The sequence below is a fragment of the Globicephala melas genome, chromosome 4 (assembly GCF_963455315.2).
Source record: "Globicephala melas chromosome 4, mGloMel1.2, whole genome shotgun sequence".
NCBI lineage: Eukaryota > Metazoa > Chordata > Mammalia > Artiodactyla > Delphinidae > Globicephala > Globicephala melas.
In genome coordinates, this window is record NC_083317.1 from 86,893,327 (window position 1) to 86,913,163 (window position 19,837).

At 38.8% G+C, this 19,837-nt stretch overlaps 1 protein-coding gene across 10 annotated transcripts in view; it reads left to right on the forward strand.

The window, feature by feature from the left end:
- PEX5L (peroxisomal biogenesis factor 5 like) overlaps nt 1–19,286 on the forward strand; it is a 250,898-nt gene extending 231,612 nt beyond the window's left edge. For all 10 annotated transcript variants that reach the window (XM_060298388.1, XM_060298385.1, XM_060298387.1 and 7 more), the window contains 5 exons: nt 655–725; nt 2,035–2,232; nt 2,903–3,068; nt 3,453–3,610; nt 10,409–19,286. In XM_060298388.1, coding sequence (XP_060154371.1) covers nt 655–725; nt 2,035–2,232; nt 2,903–3,068; nt 3,453–3,610; nt 10,409–10,613 — 798 coding nt within the window. In that variant the 3' untranslated portion in view covers nt 10,614–19,286. The remainder of the gene's footprint in view (nt 1–654; nt 726–2,034; nt 2,233–2,902; nt 3,069–3,452; nt 3,611–10,408) is intronic.
- Nucleotides 19,287–19,837: the final 551 nt, after the last annotated feature.

Below are 19,837 nucleotides of genomic sequence, written 5' to 3' on the forward strand. Positions count from 1 at the left end.
TTAAATTAAAAAATATAAGGGAGATTTTATAAAAACATGAAAGTGCTGATAATGTAATATAAAGTGTAAATGTAGGCTATAAAAGTATATATACATTATATTGCATTTTATATGTGTTTTATGCTTTTTAACAATGATTATATTAAGTGGTGAACACATTGTAGCGGGGTTCGTTTTGTTTCCCCTAGTTCCTAAATTTCCTGTTACCTCTTATAATAACTGCTTGACTTTCATTTATACAAACTAATTCTATTTTGTACATCTTGAGGTTCCTTATTGTAAACTTCAGACTATTTAGCTACATTTCTGAGTTATTTTTCTACCTCTTTTCCTGATAGATGCATCGTTTTATATATTTATCTTTTGATTTTAGGATACCTAATATCATGAAATCTCAGAAACTCAGAGGTTTCCATGAGCCACAGGAGAGAATAAATACTTAGAGTTTGTAAATAATGACGGAGAATTTTGACCCAGATGTCACAAGAGAGTTTGAATGAAGAAATGCGTGTGATGTTTTTCCCTTTTACAAGACTCTCACAACCGAGACAGGCTGCTCTGCACAGAGGGATCTGTCACATGTAAACGAACCAACTAAAGCACATGAGTGATTCTGCTTACTCTTGTAATGTTGACATCAGTTGTTTTTTGTAGGCATGGCAGTTCCTCGGGATAACCCAGGCAGAGAATGAAAATGAACAAGCAGCTATTGTCGCCCTCCAGAGGTAGATGAAGCTAAGTGCAAAATCATGGGCCTGGTGGACACCTCTTAATGGACTTCCTGTGGTTTCAGATTTGTCCTTTGACCCTTAAGTACACCGTAAAAATGTGACCAGGATAAGTGCCAAGATGCCACATATTACTTCCATTTAGCTCTGGAAAACAATTTATGAAGACATCGTGTTCTTAAATTGCAGTGTTTTACCAACTACAAATTGGCCTTCATTGGCACAAAAGAGTCTATGTCAAAAGCAGTCATAAAGTAGACTCGTTGAATCGATAGTTCTTTTTAGCTTTCTAGCCTTTTGTGGCCTCTGAAAGTTTTCTTCAGGAAAAACATACTCAGAATAATCTCAATGTAATTTTAGTTCCATGTGTCTATGGAGAATCTCCTGAGATAGTTTCAGCATCCTGAGCCCCTGACTTAAGTTCTAGACTACTTTGGTGGGCATAGAATCACATCTTCCTTGATTAGAGCTCCTATTTAAACCCTGGGAAAATAGCCCCTACCAAATAGACTTTCACTTTCCCTACTCTTTCTTATAAATAAATAAATGTATATTTATTATACATCCATATATATGTAATCTCTTCCTAAAGAACTGATATAGGTTCTGTCTAGGGCTTGCTAAGCAGTCTTATCCACAGATCACCAGCATCGTCATCACCTGGGAGCTTGTTGTACCTGCACAACCTCAGGCTGCCCCCACCCCCAGGCCTATTAGATCAGAATCTGCATTTTACCAGATCCCCGGATGATTCTCATGCACATCAAAGTTTGAAAAGCCCTTGCCAGCGGCCAGTGGGGTAGCATGAGGGAGAGCAGCTGTAGCCCGTGCCTCCTAAACCCACATTAGTAGTTGAAACATGGGGAATTTCCCTCTCCTTTATGTAACACTGTACAGTCTTTCATTTCTTAACATCCAAATTTAGTTCAAGTCAGTTTGCTTTGTGGACAAGATACATTTAATATGTTGATAGTAGATCGGCATTAAAATAGTGATATTCCCTACTTCTCATTAGATAAACTAATTACTAATAAATTATATGCAGGATTAGCCTCATTTTCTATTGTTTTTAAACCATTTCATTAAAATTACCAAATCTAGCACTAATCAGGCTGAGTTTTAACTTTCTTAAAAATGTGCAGAGGTCCCAATTTTCATGTAGATAAATACGGTATTTCCAGAGACAACATAAACTTAGCAATGTTTTTGCACCATTTAATTGAGACCTCAAATTTTCTAAAGAACTGTTCAGACTCTGGCTCCAAAAAAAAAATCTGAAATTGGCTTTTATTTTGCCTTCTTTCAGGTGCTTAGAATTGCAGCCCAACAACTTGAAAGCTTTGATGGCTTTGGCTGTGAGTTACACTAACACCGGACATCAGCAGGATGCCTGTGAAGCTTTAAAAAATTGGATTAAGCAAAATCCAAAGTACAAATACCTTGTGAAGAGCAAGAAGGGGTCTCCAGGCCTCACCCGGCGGATGTCAAAGTCTCCCGTTGATAGGTATCCTTCTCATTAAATTACATCCGAGTACACAATCACCTTCAGGGCAACTAATGAGCCTCGGTCCCCACCACCACCCATTTCAGGATGGTTTGTAGGACAGCATTCTGCTGGAAGAGCAGCACTGACCACAAAGATTGATGCCGAGACCAGAGCCAAACTTTGGGCAAATGACCTACATTGTGGACACTCCCAGACGTTTATCTGAGTACCGTATTTCAAAGCCAAATGCTCTGGACATATAATTAACCTAAAATAAGTTATAATAAATACCAATGTGCCAAGTTTTGTAAAGCCTGAGAATTAGGTGTGGGGAAAAAGGAAAGTCCTTTCTTCTGGGAATTTTGTTTCTATCAGCAATAAATCATGATGTTAAATTCTCACTCAAGCCTTGGTAAACTTAGCCCTGGGGTTTTCTACATTGTCATCATAGGGTCCATGGAACTCTCCTCATCAAGACCTTACTTAGCACAGTCTTATCTGTGTACAACAACATATTTCGTGAAAATCAGCAGGTATTTTTTAACCTACAATATTAATAGTCCTCTCATTAAGCTAAGATATTTTAAGCAAGATTTTTCCAGTCTCATCCCCTGAAACAGCAAACATACTAGTAAGTCACTTATGTTCAGACTATTTGGATTACAAATCTAACTTGTTTCCCTTGTAGCTCTGTTCTGGAAGGAGTGAAGGAATTATATCTAGAAGCTGCCCACCAAAATGGAGATATGATCGACCCAGACCTACAGACAGGTCTGGGGGTACTGTTCCACCTGAGGGGAGAATTTAATAGAGCAATAGATGCATTTAATGCTGCCTTAACTGTTCGGCCAGAGGTAAGTGCACAGCAAGAAACCATAAGATTCTCTGTTAAAAATAAGTTTTCACAGGCTACGTTTTGTGCATTTCTGCTGCACTTTATTTCCCTGCATCCAATGGTTTAAAGTGATCAGTACTGATATGCTACAGTGGCTGTTAATACTTAGATACCTAAAATAGAAACATGATTTGCCTGACAGCATCAAATAGTAGCTGCTCTTTGATGAATGAAAGTCATTTCAGAGGGTTGTCCATAAAGATTTTTGAGTAATTCACCTGTCGTGGCCCTTGTCCATGAGCATTGGATACAGTTTTAGCTATCATCTTTCAGCAGGGAACAGGGGAATACTCTGTCATTGTGGCTTCTAGGGGTTGTTAGAGAGCTCTAATTTTGTCATCAGGACTATTCATTATGGAACCGCCTCGGGGCGACCTTGGCAAACGGAGACCGCAGCGAGGAAGCCGTGGAGGCCTACACACGAGCGCTGGAGATTCAGCCAGGCTTCATCCGGTCCAGATACAACCTGGGGATAAGCTGCATCAACCTGGGCGCCTACAGGTAAAGTACGGCAGCAGGCTAACAACCAAGAGCTACGCTCAGGGCTGAGGTTAAATAATCTGAAAGGTTGTTTCCCAGTAAAAATACCTCCTTTTGTAATCTCCTCTTGTTAAGAGTAAGTTTCAAACCTTCAGATCCATCATTGGGGCATCTTGTGAAATGTACATTCCCAGGCCCCTCTCCCAGAGATTTTGATTGATTGGGGCTTAGGATAAGTCATCTGCGTTTTTAACACCCCCAAGGGCAACTCTGAGAAACATGAGCAGTTCAACCCTTCATTTCCCAGGTAAGGAAGAAAAGAACCATGGCGGGGTGGGAACGAGGGAACCCAGCAGAATGACTCAAGAGGGTCTCAAGGCCATGGCAAAGCACAACCAAGAATTCAGGTTTTCTAAATCAGGGGTCCCCAACCCCCGGGCCGCAGACCAGTATGGGTCCGCAGCCTGTAAGGAACCGGGCCACACAGCAGGAGGTGTGTGGTGGGTGAGCGAGAGCGAAGCTTCATCTGCTGCCCCCATCACCTGCGTCACCGCCTGCGTCACCGCCCGCGTCACCGCCATCTCCCCACCCCCGGCTGTGGAAAAATTGTCTTCTACGGAGGCTGGTCCCTGGTGCCAAAAAGGTGGGGGACCGCTGTTCTAAACCTAATTTACCAGTAAAGTTAGTTATTAAAAGAAAAAGGAACAGATTTTTAAATGGTGGGTTTAGAGTTTGAAATGTCTTTCTCTCCTCTCTTGACCTCCTCATTATCATTCAGGTCTATATCCTCTGTCCCCCATCAACACAGACCATAAATGACCAAAAGTTTGGGTGATTTTTTTCTTCTTTCTTTTCCTATTTTTTTCTATTTTCTAAACCAGGTATTACTTTCATAATTGGAAAAAAAAAAAGAAATTATTGTTAGTTTTAAACTCCACAAAAAATGTAAACCCTTTCTCATTCTCAGAAAGAGCCAGGCTCTTAGGATCAGACAGACTTGGGTTCAAATCATAGCTCTGCCATTTACTGGTTTTATAACTCTGGGCATATAACTTTGAGCCTCAATTTCTTCACTTTCATAAAAACAAAGAGGTAATAGTATCTATCTTGCAGGATTATTATTTTTTTTTTAGTAAATTTATTTATTTATTTATTTTTGGCTGCACTGGGTCTTCGTTGCTGTGCATGGGCTTTCTCCAGTTGCCGCGAGCGGGGGCTACTCTTTGTTGAGGTGCGCGGGCTTCTCTTGTTGCGGAGCACGGGCTCTAGGCACGTGGGCTTCAGTAGCTGTGGCTCGAAGGCTCTAGAGCGCAAGCTCAGTAGTTGTGGCACACAGGCTTAGTTGCTCCGCGGCATGTGGGATCTTCCCGGACCAGGGCTCGAACCCGTGTCCGCTGCATTGGCAGGTGGATTCTTAACCACTGTGCCACCGGGGAATCCCCCTTGCAGGCTTATTGTGCAGGTTAAATGTAATTGCCTAGCACAGAGCAGATGCTCAATACCTAGTAGGCACTATTATTATGAGTGTTACTATTGCCATCATCATCATGATTATTATTATTATTTAGATAAGTCATGAGAGAACTGCATAACTGGATTGCGGGCTTTTGACATCTGAAGAATTGCTGTCTCTGAACTGCGTTAGAGCATTGTGCCACTGGCAAATATTGAAGCTTTAGAAACTAGTTGCTGCATTTATACTCAAAGGATCTTAGAGAGAACATTAGTCACTGGATTACACTCTGTCTTCTATGAGGATCTTAGGTCAAAACCAAGAATAGCTGAGTGATTCCTGAGCAGCAGGTTTGTTTTATTTTGTGGATGTTGTGAAATGTGCCACTGCAGAGGCCCTCTTTACCGCAGCTCCACAAAGGGCCGGAGTCAAATCTGTGCTGTCCGTTCCATATACTAGCTTCATTCCTGGCTCTGTCTGATTTCCCTAACCTGATTTTATCTTTACTACATTTATTCACTGACTAGGTTGGTTCTTATGTACTTTATGACACCTTAGGCCCTTCTTTTGGAGCAAGGAGAGATGTAAATAAATGCATATGTACACATAGACATATTGAGTTCACTAAAGGAGGCCTTTTTAAAACAAAATCGAAGTATAGTTGATTTACAATGTTGTGTTAGTTTCTAGTGTACAGCAAAGTAATTCAGATATATATTTTTCCAGATTCTTTTCCATTATAGTTTATTACAAGATATTGAATATAGTTCCCTGTGCTGTACAGTAAATCCTTGTTGTTTATCTATTTTATATATAGAGTGTGTATCTATTAATCCCAAACTCCTAATTTATCTCTCCCCCACGTTTCCCCTTTGGTAGCCATAAGTTTGTTTTCTGTGTCTTGTGAGTCAGTTTCTGTTTGGTAAGTAAGTTCATTTGTATCATTTTTTTAGATTCCATAAATAAGTGATATCATATATTTGTCTTTCTCTGACTGACTGACTTAGTATGATAATCTCTAGGTCCATCCATGTTGCTGCAAATGGCACTATTTTGTTCTTTTTTATTTTTTTATGGCTGAGTAATATTCCATTGTATGTGTGCATGTGTGTGTGTGTATGTATGTGTATACCACACCACATCTTCTTTATCCATTCGTCTGTCAATGGACATTTAGGTTGTTTCCATGTCTTGGCTATTGTAAATAGTGCTGCTGTGAACAATGGGATGCATGTATCTTTTCAAATTAGAGTTTTCATCTTTTCCAGATATATGCCCAGGAGTGGGATTGCTGGATCATACAGTAGCTCTATTTTTAGTTTTTTAAGGAAACTCCATACTGTTTTCCATAGTGGCTGCACCAGTTTACATTCCCACCAACAGTGTACTAGGACTCGCTTTTCTCCACACCCTCTCCAGCATTTGTATTTGTAGACTTTTTCTTTTAATAAATTTATTTATTTATTTTTGGCTGTGTTGGGTCATTGGGTCTTCGTTGCTGCGCGTGGGCTTTCTCTAGTTGCAGTGAGTGGGGGCTACTTCGTTGTGGTGCGCGGGCTTCTCATTGCGGTGGCTTCTCCTGTTGAGAAGCATGGGTTCTAGGCACATGGGCTTCAGTAGTTGTGGCACGTGGGCTCAGTAGTTGTGGCTCACAGGCTCTAGAGCACAGGCTCAGTAGTTGTGGCACACGGGCTTAGTTGCTCGGCTGCATGTGGGATCTTCCCAGACCAGGGCTCGAACCCATGTCCCCTGCACTGGCAGGCAGATTCTTAACCACTGTACCACCAGAGAAGTCCCTATTATTTGTAGACTTTTTGATGATGGCCATTCTGACCGGTGTGATTATAGTTTTGATTTGCATTTCTCTAATAATTAGCGATGTTGAGCATCTTTTCATGTGCCTGTTAGCCATCTGTATGTCGTCTTTGGAGAAACGTCTGTTTAGGTTTTCTGCCCATTTTTTGATTAGGTTGTATGGTTTTTTGCTATTGAGCTGTATGAGCTGTTTGTATATTTTGAAGATTAATCCCTTGTCGGTTGCATCATTTGCAAACATTTCCTCCCGTTCCGTAGGTTGTCTTTTCGTTTTGTTGATGGTTCCTTTGCTGTACAAAAGCTTATAAGTTTGATTAGGCCCCATTTGTTTATTTTTGCTTTTATTTCTTTTGCCTTGGGAGACTGACCTAAGAAAACATTGGTACAATTTATGTCAGAGAATGTTTTGCCTATGTTCTCTTGTAGAAGTTTTATGGTGTCATATCTTATATTTAAGTCCTTAAGCCATTTTGAGTTTTTTATTTTTGTGTATGGTATGAGGGAGTGAGTGTTCTAATTTCATTGGTTTACACATTAAGCTTTAGAAAGGCCTCCTTTAGCATGTAAATTTTCTAAAGCTTTAGGATGAGTTTTAATTGTAACTCCTTAGTGTAGAAAAAAATACTTGAGGGGCCAATAAAATATTTTCTTGACATTCACAGATGTAAGACTCAGTAGGGCAACTATTTGCAGGAGGCCATGAAAATCCATAATAGGTAGAAATGGACAAACTTTGTTGAGGTGTGAATTTTTTATCTCAAGCAGAAAGTCTCCTGTATAAGAGCAGGTCAATTTTAGGGTTGCCAGATAAAATGCAGAATGTCCAGCTAAATTTGAATTTCAGATAAATACCAAATATGTTTTTAAGATAAGTATTTCCCAAATATTGCATGGGATGTACTTATACTGAAAATTATTCATTGTTTATCTGAAATTCAAATTTAACTGTGCATCCTGTATTCTTGTTTGCTAAGTCTGTCCACTTGAATCAGACAGATACTTTGGAAGAGCAAAGTGTTTTGGCTAAAATGTGTGGGTCTTTTATTGTCATGTAGAATATGGGAAATTTTGTGAAGTAATAAACATCTTGCATTTTTTCCTGAGAAAAAAGGCCATCAAGAGAGACATAAGCCTTAAATGCATTCTGAAAATAAGTTTCACTTGCGGTATAAGTGGGTGCTTAGGAAATAACAACCCTCAATAGAGATGTGGCCCAGAAGAAAGCCAGGAGTTGGTATCCACCAGTCTTGGGGCTTCTCCCTCAAGAACCGCAGGTGTCTGTGTATGTAGCTATAACATGCGCTATTTGTCATCTCACACGTTCTGTACAGAGTCAAAGGCGAGCCCTCTCCTCCTACTGTATACAATTGAAATAAGGAGAGGAAATTGGCGTGAAACCTGGGTGGAGCTTAAAATGCTACCCTTTTGTCAGTAGGAACTTCAAAGTAGAACTTAGACAAAAAAATCTTAACCTTTTCAAAAGTGAGGACCTCTTTTTAATTAAAAACAGAAATCTCATCCCATTTGATATGTGATGTTTTTAGTATTAGTATAATGAGGGAGAGCTACTATAAAATGAAGAATACTTTTAAATGAATGTGCTTTTTATTAATCGTGACATAACATTTAAAACAATTTAAACTTATTCATACATATATGTGTGTAGCATTTGAAAACTATTCCCACTTGTACACGTAGTCTTCTGAGTCCCCTCAAAGGCCTCTTGAGTTCTCAAGCTGGGGAAAAGGTTTAGACTATCTTCGTGAGAAAACCTGGAGTTGCTTGACGAGGCTAACAGGTTCGACTATTCTGTTACTCTCCACGGCCCTCGGAGACCAGTGCCACACATCGGGGCAGGAGCAGCCTGTGCGGGAGGGCATGCAGGAGGGCCTTCCAGCATCTTCCTTCCCCAGAGTTCTTACAGGCCTAGGATGATGAGAGGAATTGGAGTCACTGTCATTCGAGCTGCCTTCCTGTGCCGAGGAAGCCAGAAAGGGCCTCCAAAGTAAACTCTCCGTGTGCATCTGCTATCAATCCTCTTCTCTTCCTTGATTACAAGAAACCCAGAAGAGGGCTGATGAGAACACTCCCTTCCATTACCCAGGTTGCTACCTACAGCGCAACCATTCCCCAACTGCCCTTTACTTCTGGGCAGATCTAACAATATAGATGAGCAAATGCCTGGATCGTGTGCATTGGAATCAGAAATCCAGCCTCGCTTTCTTTATGGTTTCTTACCAGATGCTAAACAGTGACTACCTCGTAGAATTAAATGAGATCAAGTATGTGAAAAGCTTTTAAGAAGAGTACAGAAGATACAAGTGAAAGAGGCCTCATTCTTAGCAAAGACAAGTTTGTCAGATACATATTACACGTTCCTAGGTGACAGGAAAGCTGAAGGGGGCAGTCCCGGCCGGTACACCGGGCACGCAAGCAACAGAGCACGGTAATGGACCACGGGAGCTAGGCCTCTGGACAGCATCTGACTCAGTGGGTCACAAACTTTGTATTCTTGGGACCCCTTTCCACTTTTAACAATTATTGAGAACCTCGAGGGGCTTTTGTTTATGTGGGTTACACCTATCAATATTTACCATATTAGAAACAGAGAAAAGTTTGAGATTCATTTAAAAATAATTACATGTTAACATGAATTATATATTTTATTTAAAAAATTATTCTCCAAAACAGTTTAGTGAAGAGTGACACTCTTTTATCATTTTTACAAATTTCTTTAATATGTTGCTTACAGAAGACACATTCTCACCTCTGCTTATGCATTCAGTCTATTGGGATATCACACATCATATAGTCACTGGAAAATTCCATTGTATATTCATGAGAAAATGAGAGTGAAATGGTAAAATGACATCTCAGTATTATTATAAAAATAATTTTGACCTCACTGATCCCCAGACCACATGAAGAACTACTGACCTAACTTAATGATAGGAGCTTTCACATAAATGATTCAGCTGCACCTCACAGCAAGGCTTTAAAATGACTTTTATTCTCCCTGTAATACAGCTGGGGCAACTGAGGCTTGGAAAAGAAATATGCCTAAGGCTAAACAACTGGGATCCAAGTCCAGCTGCTTTGATAAAAAACTCAACTCAGCCCGGCTGCCTCCTACTTTGAGAAAACTTAAACTAATGAGAAAAGTTAAGCTACTTCGTTTCTGAGTAAGGCCAGATGCCTCCTCTGGTTATATAAATCACATCTGCAGATGTATTGAGTCTTCAAATCATTCCTGGAGTAGGGGAAAATCAAATGCATTAATGAGTTAGCAATGGTTTTGCTATTATTCTTCCTGTCCCACATGACATACCTAAAATAAAGTTTGCTCTCCTTTTTTCTGACTTCACTATATTTAACAATGACTTTTCACAGAGGAATAATGAGAGAATCAGAAAGTTGTTCACCTGATGATCCAAAACACCAGAGAGGTGATTTAGGATTTTTAGACTAAGATAACTTAATTCATTTATTTCTAAGTTTGCTAACTCTGAAATCTGTTGCATTTTTAAATGCCTGTTTTTCTACCCTCTTAGAGAAGCGGTCAGCAATTTTCTCACTGCCCTCAGTTTGCAAAGAAAGAGCAGGAATCAACAGCAAGTTCCTCATCCTGCAATCTCTGGGAATATCTGGGCTGCCCTCAGAATTGCCCTTTCTCTGATGGACCAACCGGAACTCTTCCAGGCAGCTAATCTCGGTGACCTGGATGTCCTCCTGAGAGCTTTCAACTTGGATCCTTGATGGAAAAGAAAAAAATAAAAAGAATCCCTGATCTGTGTAATTGTACTGAGAAACGCAAAACTATTTCATTATGAATTCCAAAAAGGATAAAATGGATGTTCAAAAGGCTATGGTGATATAACCCAAGGGAATTCCTACAGACAATGCCCAGTCTCTGTTCAGATCCAAAAGCACAAAACATTATATAGTCAAGGTCGGGCTCAGAAGAAGAATTGATAGACACAAACCAAGATTAAGTAACCGTGTGAATACTCTTCAGAAGCTGCAAGCATATTGCAAGTTCTTTGGGGTTTTGTCCCCACTTGCGGCTGATGACACATCTAAGGAACTTGCTCATGGGACACCTGGAGAAAGCACTGCCGTGGATCAGGGAATTGTGTTTCTGAACTGTCCCCTGAAATTCCCCCTTTTACCAAATTGAACATAGTTTGGGCCAAGGTGCATGCACATATATTAACTCTTGACTAAAGAGAGGCATTGCTTAAACCTGTTCCAATTTTAACTTTTATTGTTGCCCTTTGATTCCAGAGAGCGAGCTTTGCTGGCAAAAGCAGTTTTTGCACTAGAAATTTTTGCTCTTCCCAATCAAAACTTTTCTGGGATTGTATATATGCACTTTAATATTTTTGCCTTGCTGGAGTTTTGTTTTGTTGCTCCAATTTTTAACCTGGAGGTAAAAGATTAGAGAACTCAGCCTTGTTTGATCAACGGACCAAATAACAATTCCTGAAAATAGTTTTTCATAGCGTAGGGTTTTGAAGGAACGTTTTTCTTAAAGCAGATATGACGTGGGGTGTAGTATGTCAAACACAGATCTTATTCACATGCTTTTCTGGGACTGTATGAACTGAAGCAAGAGATAAAGTAGTACCTCTTCACAAATTCTGTGCAGGAAGGAAGTTTGATGATATTGTGATTTCTACTGAGTTAACATTAACTTGCTTAAATGTCGTATTTTCCTTGCTTTCTAACTGCTCTGCACATTTTCCTTTTAAATTGTTAACATTTTAAATAGTATTTAAAAGTGATAAATACATCTTTTCCTTAAAATTATGTGTTTTCTTAGTTCCATAATAATCTGCACTGCTCACCCTTTTGCATTCTAAGTGATAGAAGATCAATATTTTCTAGCTGAACCTCACTGAATGTCAGTGGTTTAATATGCAAGATGCATGCCTGGCGTTCACTTTGAACATTTGTCAAGCATCAGGAATTTTCTGCTGGTGGTGACGTTTAATTGGTTATATTCCACTCAGTTCTTCAGAGCGTTTTGTGCCTGTTGGGAGTTTGGTGATTAGTTGAAAAGACACCATTTTTTAAAGAATTAGAAAAATTGTTTGCAAAATGGTAACCAAAATATAATTTCACTGATGGTTCCAATTCTAGTAATTTATCCTGGGAAGTTGTCCCATTCTTCTTTATTGTGTCTCCTTCCTTCTTCCAGAATCTTCCCCAAAGCAATCTGATCCCAACTTTTTCTTCATATTCTTTGGTTAGTAACAGCTGGTTACATTCGTGATTATAGTTACCCTGCAAAACAGCATTTGGGTCAAGAGTATAATTGACTGGGGAGTTAGCTTCTACTGGGAGAGGGGAGAGGAAATGTATATACATGCTGAGACATCGAACTCCAGGTACAGGCAGAAATCCTCTCTTCCGTTACGTTGGAAGTCTCGGTGGGTAGGAAGGGATCCCAGGGACACATGAAACCACTTGAGGCTTCCATACATCATAACCTATTCTAGTTCATAAAGACAAAGAGTTGAGGGCACTATGGTGGTGCCAGGCATTTATCTTCATGTCAAAGCCCACCTGGGCTAGGTGATGCCTCCAGCTGGCCAGCAGGAGGCAGGGCATTAAGGCATTCACTGCTGGGCAGGAGTCACAACCCAGGCTTGGCCTCCTTCACTGAAGTGTGAGAAGCAAGATAAAACTCAACAATATTTTCTAAAGAATAAATGGTATCCTTTAGAATTTTAGCATCTTAGAAACTCAGTCTGGGGAAGGACTCTTGGGGCCCAGTCTCCAACCCATGACAGCTGCCTGCTTGAATATCCCCGATAGAATAGCATCCATTCTGTGCATGTTCTTCCTCCCAATCCCTGTGCATTCACTGGCTGGCCAGCTGACGTGCATCCATCATAGTCCATTAGGAGCAAACTTCACACGTGTTCTATTTATGGTGTCATTGTATACTTTCAGCAGTCACTGAATTTTGCAATAACGATAGGCTGTTTTCTTAGCCTTGCTGGCACTACCCACATGAGATCAGTAACAATTTAAAGACTGACAGTAGGGTAAATGTGGGATGTTTTGATTTGATTGTTGCTAAGTGGTGGCAAATTTTGCTGCCCAAGTTTTATTTTGCTTTTGGAATACAGAGTAACTTCGAGCTCCAAAGAGTTGCGTTAGAGGAGACAACCTTCCATTCCCGTCATAATTGGATCATGTGCAGAGCATTCAGTAAGATTTTCTGCAAGACACCTGTGTAAGTCAGAACCAAGATTTTCATAGGCTGTTAACCTGTCAAGAAGCGCAGAATTGTTGCCCAAGGAGTTTTTCAATACTTTTTTTTTTAATTGACGTATAGTTGGTTTACAATCTGTTAGTTTCTCCTGTACAGCAAAGTGATTGTTATACATATGTATACATTCTTTATATCCTTTGCCATTATCGTTTATCACAGGGTATTGAATATAGTTCCCTGTGTTATACAGTAGGACCTTGTTGTTTATCCATTCTACATATAATAGTTTGCATCTGCTAACCCCAAACTCCTAATTCATCCCTCTCCCACCACCTTGCTTTGCAACCACAAGTCTGATCTCTGAGTCTGTTTCTCTTTTGATTTGTATCTTTTTTCCCGTTTTTTTTACTTTCTATTTTATATTGGAGTATAGTTGATTAACAATATTGTGATAGTTTCAGTGTACAGCAAGTGATTCAGTTATACAAGCACATGTATCTCTTTTTATTCAAATTCTTTTCCCATTTAGGTTGTTACATAATATTGAACAGAGTTCCCTGTGCTATACAGTAAGCCCTTGCTGGTTATCCATTTTAAATACAGCAGTGTGTACATGTCAATCCCAAACTCCCTAACTATCCCTTCCTTCCCTTGTGTCATATTTTAAATTCCACATATAACTGATATCATGTGGTATTTGTCTTTCTCTGATTTACTTCACTTTGTATGATAATCTCTATGTCCATCCATGTTGCTGCAAATGGCATTATTTCGTTCTTTTTTATGGCTGAGTAGTATTCCACTGTATACATGTAACACATCTTCTTTATATGGACATTTAGGTTGTTTCCATGTCTTGGCTATTGTGAATAGTGCTGCTATGAACATTGCATGTATCTTTTTGGATTATAGTCTTCTCTGGGTATATGCCCAGGAGTGGGATTGCTGGATCATATGGTAACTCTGTTTTTAGTTTTTTGAGGAACCTCCATACTGTTCTCCATAGTGGCTGCACCAACTTACATTCCCACCAGCAGTGCAAGAGGGTTCCCTTTTCTCCACACCCTCTCCAGCATTTGTTATTTGTAGGTTTTTCAGTGATGGCCATTCTGACCAGTGTGAAGTGGTACCTCATTATAGTTTTGATTTGCATTTCTCTAATAATTATTGATGTTGAGCATCTTTTCATGTGCCTGTTGGTCATCTGGATGTCTTCTTTGGAGAAATGTCTATTTAGGTCTTCTGCCCATTGTTGGATTGGGATGTTTCTTTTGTTGTTGAGTTGTATGATCTGTTTGTACATTTTGGAAATTAAGACCTTGTTGGTCGCATCACTTGCAAATATTTTCTCCTAGTGTGTAGGTTGTCTTTTTGCTTTGCTTATGATTTCCTTTGCTGTGCAACAACTTATAAGTTTGATTAGGTCCTATTTGTTTATTTTATTTCTATTGCTTTGGGAGACGGACCTAAGAAAACATTGGTACGATTTATGTTAGACAATGTATTGCCTATGTTCTCTTCTAGGAGTTTTATGGTGTCACACCTTATATTTGTCTACAAGCCATTTTGAGTTTATTTTTGTGCATGGTGAGAAGGTGTGTTCTAACTTCATTTATTTACATGTGGCTGTCCAACTTTCCCAGCACCACTGGTTGAAGAGACTGTCTTTTTTCCATTTTATATTCTTGCCTCCTTTGTCAAAGATTAATTGACCGTAAGTGTGTGGGTTTATTTCTGGGCTCTCTATTCTGTTCCATTGATCCCTATGTCTGTTTTTGTGCCAATACCATGATGTTTTGATTACTGTAGCTTTGTAATATTGTCTGAAGTGTGGGAGGGTTATGCCTCCTGCTTTGTTCTTTTTCCTCAGTATTGCTTTGGCAACTCTGGGTCTTTTACAGATCCATATACATTTTAGGATTATTTGTTCTAGTTCTGTGAAAAATATCATGGGTAATTACATAGGGATCACATTAAATTTGTAGATTGCTTTGGGTAATATGGCAATTTTAACAATATTAATTCTTCTAATCCAAGAGCATGGGATACATTTCCTTCAATAATACTTTTTTGATTTTTATTTTGTTAATTTTATTGGAGTATAGTTGATTTACAATGTTGTGTTAGTTTCAGGTGTACAGCATAGTGATTCAGTTATACATATATTCTTTCTTTTTCAGATTCTTTTCTCGTATAGCTTATTACAGAACATTGAGTAGAGCTCCCTGTGCTATACAGTAGGTCCTTGTTGGGTATCTATTTTATGTATAGTAGTGTGTGTATTTTAATCCCAAGCTCCTAATTTATCCCTCCTGCCATGTTTCCCTGTTGGTAACCCTAAGTTCTCAAAATCTGGGTCTGTTTCTGTTTTGTAAATAAATTCATTTATACAGTGAGACTTTTAAACAAAATTTAATAAAAACAGTTACTAGAAAGCACATGAAAGTTTATAGAAATCAGGGCACCACCAAAAATGAAGTAGCAAGATTTTAGAACAGTCTTTATTGTATACATTTTTTTTAACTGTGACACATTTTTTAAGGCAGCACTGCTTTCTGGCATCTTATCTCCATGGTGTGAAATTGTCATTTAAATTACTCTTTCCATTTGAAAGGGTAGGTAGGGTGTTTTGGGTTACCTTCTGGGGCATTCTGGGAAGGCACTGAATATCTTTTGTGTTACTGAGTAATAAATAGCCTAAGATCTCTTAGAGGATGGTAATACTTTACTAGAATGACCACTCAATTTCATAAACGTGACTTTTGAGGACCAATTTCACTAGTCAATGGGATGAAAATGCAGAGAAGGCCAGTGATCATTGCTGAATTTCAAAATATAACTGTGTCTAGTGAGCTATTCTATGTGCTCCTGTACCTTCACAGTGAGGTGGAGGAGGGTTAGGGAAAAGGAGAAATAAGGCATCCACTTACTGGGCCAATCATATTAAGTCATCATTCCCTTTGCTTTCTCCCAAGCTCACTCCTGATGACTCCTTGAAAGAAAGGCAGATCTTATCCACCAGGAAACGTCAGTAGAAAACTATGAGCTGTGCTTTCTCAGTTCATCTGTATTTCAACTAGAATGGCAAATTTGTGATACTTAACTGGGTTGGAATGTCCAGTACCCACTCACTTTCAGAGGTTTCTGCCACTTGCCTCATTCTTTTCTTTGAAGGAACTATTATGTTAAATCTTAGCACCATGTCTAGACATTAATATCATGTAAATCTTTCTAGTGTATTTGTGCTATACAGGCAAGACTTGAATACAACTGTAGCTAGTCCTACTTATAACAGGAGCTCCCAAACTCTGTACCATAAACATTGTTTGTCTGTGAGCTCCTTGGGAATAGAGAGAAAAAGCAAGATGGTTGTTTTGTGTCCCTTCCTCATTTGTCCCTGAATCGATTGGACTGTAATAAGTTAGTTGTTGTGGTGGTGGTGGTTTTATTTCTTGAAATGCTTCTAGAAGCATTCTAGTAACAGGGTATTCTGAAGGCTTGTGTGCCATCTTTCTGAGGCCTTCTGTTTTAGAAATTATTACACATGCAATGCATGATTTCAACTTTGTAAAATAATTTCAAATGTATTCCCTCACCAGATTTTACTGCACCATTTCCTTATCATTTCAGTATTTATAGAACTGGTTGAAATTAAACTGTTTTGAACTAAGAAGTAGACAGATCTATATATTTTTTAAGAGGGTTTGTAGATGAACTCTGGCATAAGGTTTGTAAAAAGGCAGTTTTTAAAAAATGAAACATATAACCTCACGTACCAAAATAAAGCATGCATTAGCACTTGCAAATCTGCCTACTCAGATATTAACCAAAGCATGCAAAATAACTTTACTGAATGTAAATTTACCCAGTGCATGATTAAGTCAGTCTCATAGGTTAGCTTATATTTCCTTGCTTCTGAACAAGGAACTTGTTCATGAACTTTGTGTTCTAGTTTTTCTACTTGCTTTTAAATATCCTGTCCTTGAGAGTCACATGGCTGGTTTATGCAGTGTTGCAGCCAGTGCCAAACTAATCCTGCGAGGAGTCCAGGCCTTTAGACATCCAAACGATTTTTAAAAACCGGCTGAGGCACAACAGGTGCAAAATAGAAACAAACTCCACCTGTCTGAATGCTACTGAACAAAACCATGTTGATTGCCTCAGCACAGTTTTGGGTTCTAAATTCTGAATAGTGCATTTCGAGCTTTTCTAATTTAGAAATGCTGACATTCTAAATAAGGTGGGGAGGTTAAGGTAACGTCAGGTACATAAAAACCATCATAAGGCAAAGTGGACAAGGGGCCTTAATTTCCACAAATGTCACGTAGTGTGTGGGGTGTCTGTCACACCACTGTCCTCAACACGGCCCTATCTGTATGGTAAGTGAGCTACTTGGGCCACATCCCTTGAGAAACTGGACTTGGTCAATCCGTCTAAAAACACTGAAATTCAGGGTTGATGAGGTGATTTCACGGTCACTCAGAAACAACTCTAAAGTCCTCCCACTGACCTTTTCTGTGGCCCTGGCTTCTGGAAAAAATAAGGACAAGGAAACCAGAAATGGAGGGAACAAAGCTCAGTAAGACAATGGGGGTGTCTTTTAGTTAGCAACAGCTTTGTCACCACTTCGTACCCTACACCCCAACACACATGCAGATGAGCTCCAAGACAGAATCCCCCAAGCACCCAGCCAAGACCATTGTGTGGAGGCATTAAACAGCTAAGAGGAGAAAAAAAGTGTGAGATTTCACGTAACTCTCCATTTTGCCTTGAATAGTTTCCGCTACCGGTACCCTCTGCAGACATACCCAAATAACATTCTGGAAACAAGTGCCCCAATCCTCAATCTCAGAACTGTTTTCTTAGGACTGCTCTCCAAGAGAGAACTCTTGTAGCACTGTAGAATGTCACAGCAAAACCCTGACAGGCTCATTGGGACACTTGCACTCAAGGTTCTCAAGGTTGAGAAACCTGCACTCAAAATAATATTAAGATGAAAAAAAAGAATGAGGCAGTTCTTTGCTCACCAATAAAATGTGTGTGTGTCTTGTCTTTGAATTTCTTGGAGAGGGAAATGGTACGACACAAAAAGAACTAAAGAATATACACACTCAGTATTTCACTGACATATATAAAAATACCACAAAAGAATTGTACCACGTGAGAAATATGTTCATGATTGAATGTGTTAGCAGTAAAGGAAATATAGCAAACCTAAATTTTACTAATTATTTTCAATTCCCCATCCCCATATCATCTAATCATCTAACCCAAACCCTCTTCTATTTTCATTGCCCAAATTTGTTTACATTTGTTGAAAATCTGATTAATTTAGTAAACTTTTTACAAACTATAAAAAGCATTTATTAACTATTTAGAAAAGATATTTCTATATATTTTGTATATCTATGAATATTGCATATCTAAGCTAAAATACTGTTTGAGACAAATTCTTCTATGATGCTTCCTTATGCTCAATAATGTTTAAAATCTTGGGATTTCATTTTTAATCTGAAGTAGATAACAAAAAAATTTAACCTTAAATGTTTACATTGAGTTTTTAAATTAAAACCAATCCAAATTAAGTGACCTATAGTAAATTAATGGCAGTGGAAGCGGGAGCATAAGTTATTGGCATACTACATGATAACATACCTGTGTATTTAGTGAAATATTATATATCATAGCACAACTCTGTTGGGTATTAAGATTTCATCTTAGTATTCCCCTGTGTTGCTCTTTGAAATAAAATTACTACCATAAAAATCTCTTATCATATTGATGTGTTTAATTTACTCCATTGGCTTATAATTTGCAAAGTACCAAGATTAAGGTAGTATTTTTGTACTACTATTGGAAGCATGCCCTTCCTTTTTCACATTATTAAATTGTATATTTGTGCAATTTTAAACTATGTTTTCAATAAACTTTGTGGCTTCAAGGTCTTTTCAGAAATCTTTCAAAATGAGATATGGGGATCAGAATTGCTTCAAGTCAAATGGAATCCAATTTGTACTACTGGTTAGAAGGTCCTTTTATCGAATATCACTACCTATGATTTTGCATAAGTTATCTGGAAATAGGAATGCACTTTTAGATACAAAACAAAGATCTTCCTCCTTTGTTAATTTTTAAAGACTAAAATATTATTTAACCTGCAACTGGATTTTGTGATTTTTTTTTTAGAATAAAAGTATTAAAATATATTTGTTTTAGGGTCTTTTTATTTTTGTCAAATATTTGAGCACCTACTAAGTACAGGTACTGTCTAGTGCAGGACAGTGGAAATTAAATCAAATCAAGCCCTTGAAGAGCTTAGATTTCTGTGAGAGCTCAACAAATACTTTAATAAGAATGCCACGTGCTGCAATGCAAAGCGCTAGAAGAACAAGGCAAGTAACGTATGAGAGTGACTGGGGCTCCTTCATCTACAGGTGGTCAGGAAAGGTTTCTCTTACCTGACATTTGGGCTGAGATTTGAATGACAAGAAGCCAGCCAAGTGGAGTTGGGGACAAGCTCTCCCTCTTCACTGCCCTCTCTTTCCACCTGAGGCAGCACTTAACCCTGGTGGGAGTCTCTTTTCTCTGTGAAATCAAGCTGTACCTCTTTCTTTCCTGTTTCACTGTTACTCTATAAGCAGTAAAGTTCCGTCTACCTAGTGGTGAACTGCGGCTCCTCTTCCCACCTCTCGCATAACTCAAACCATTTTTATGTCTCCTATGCCCTCGCCACTTTTTTTTTTTTTTTTGCGGTACA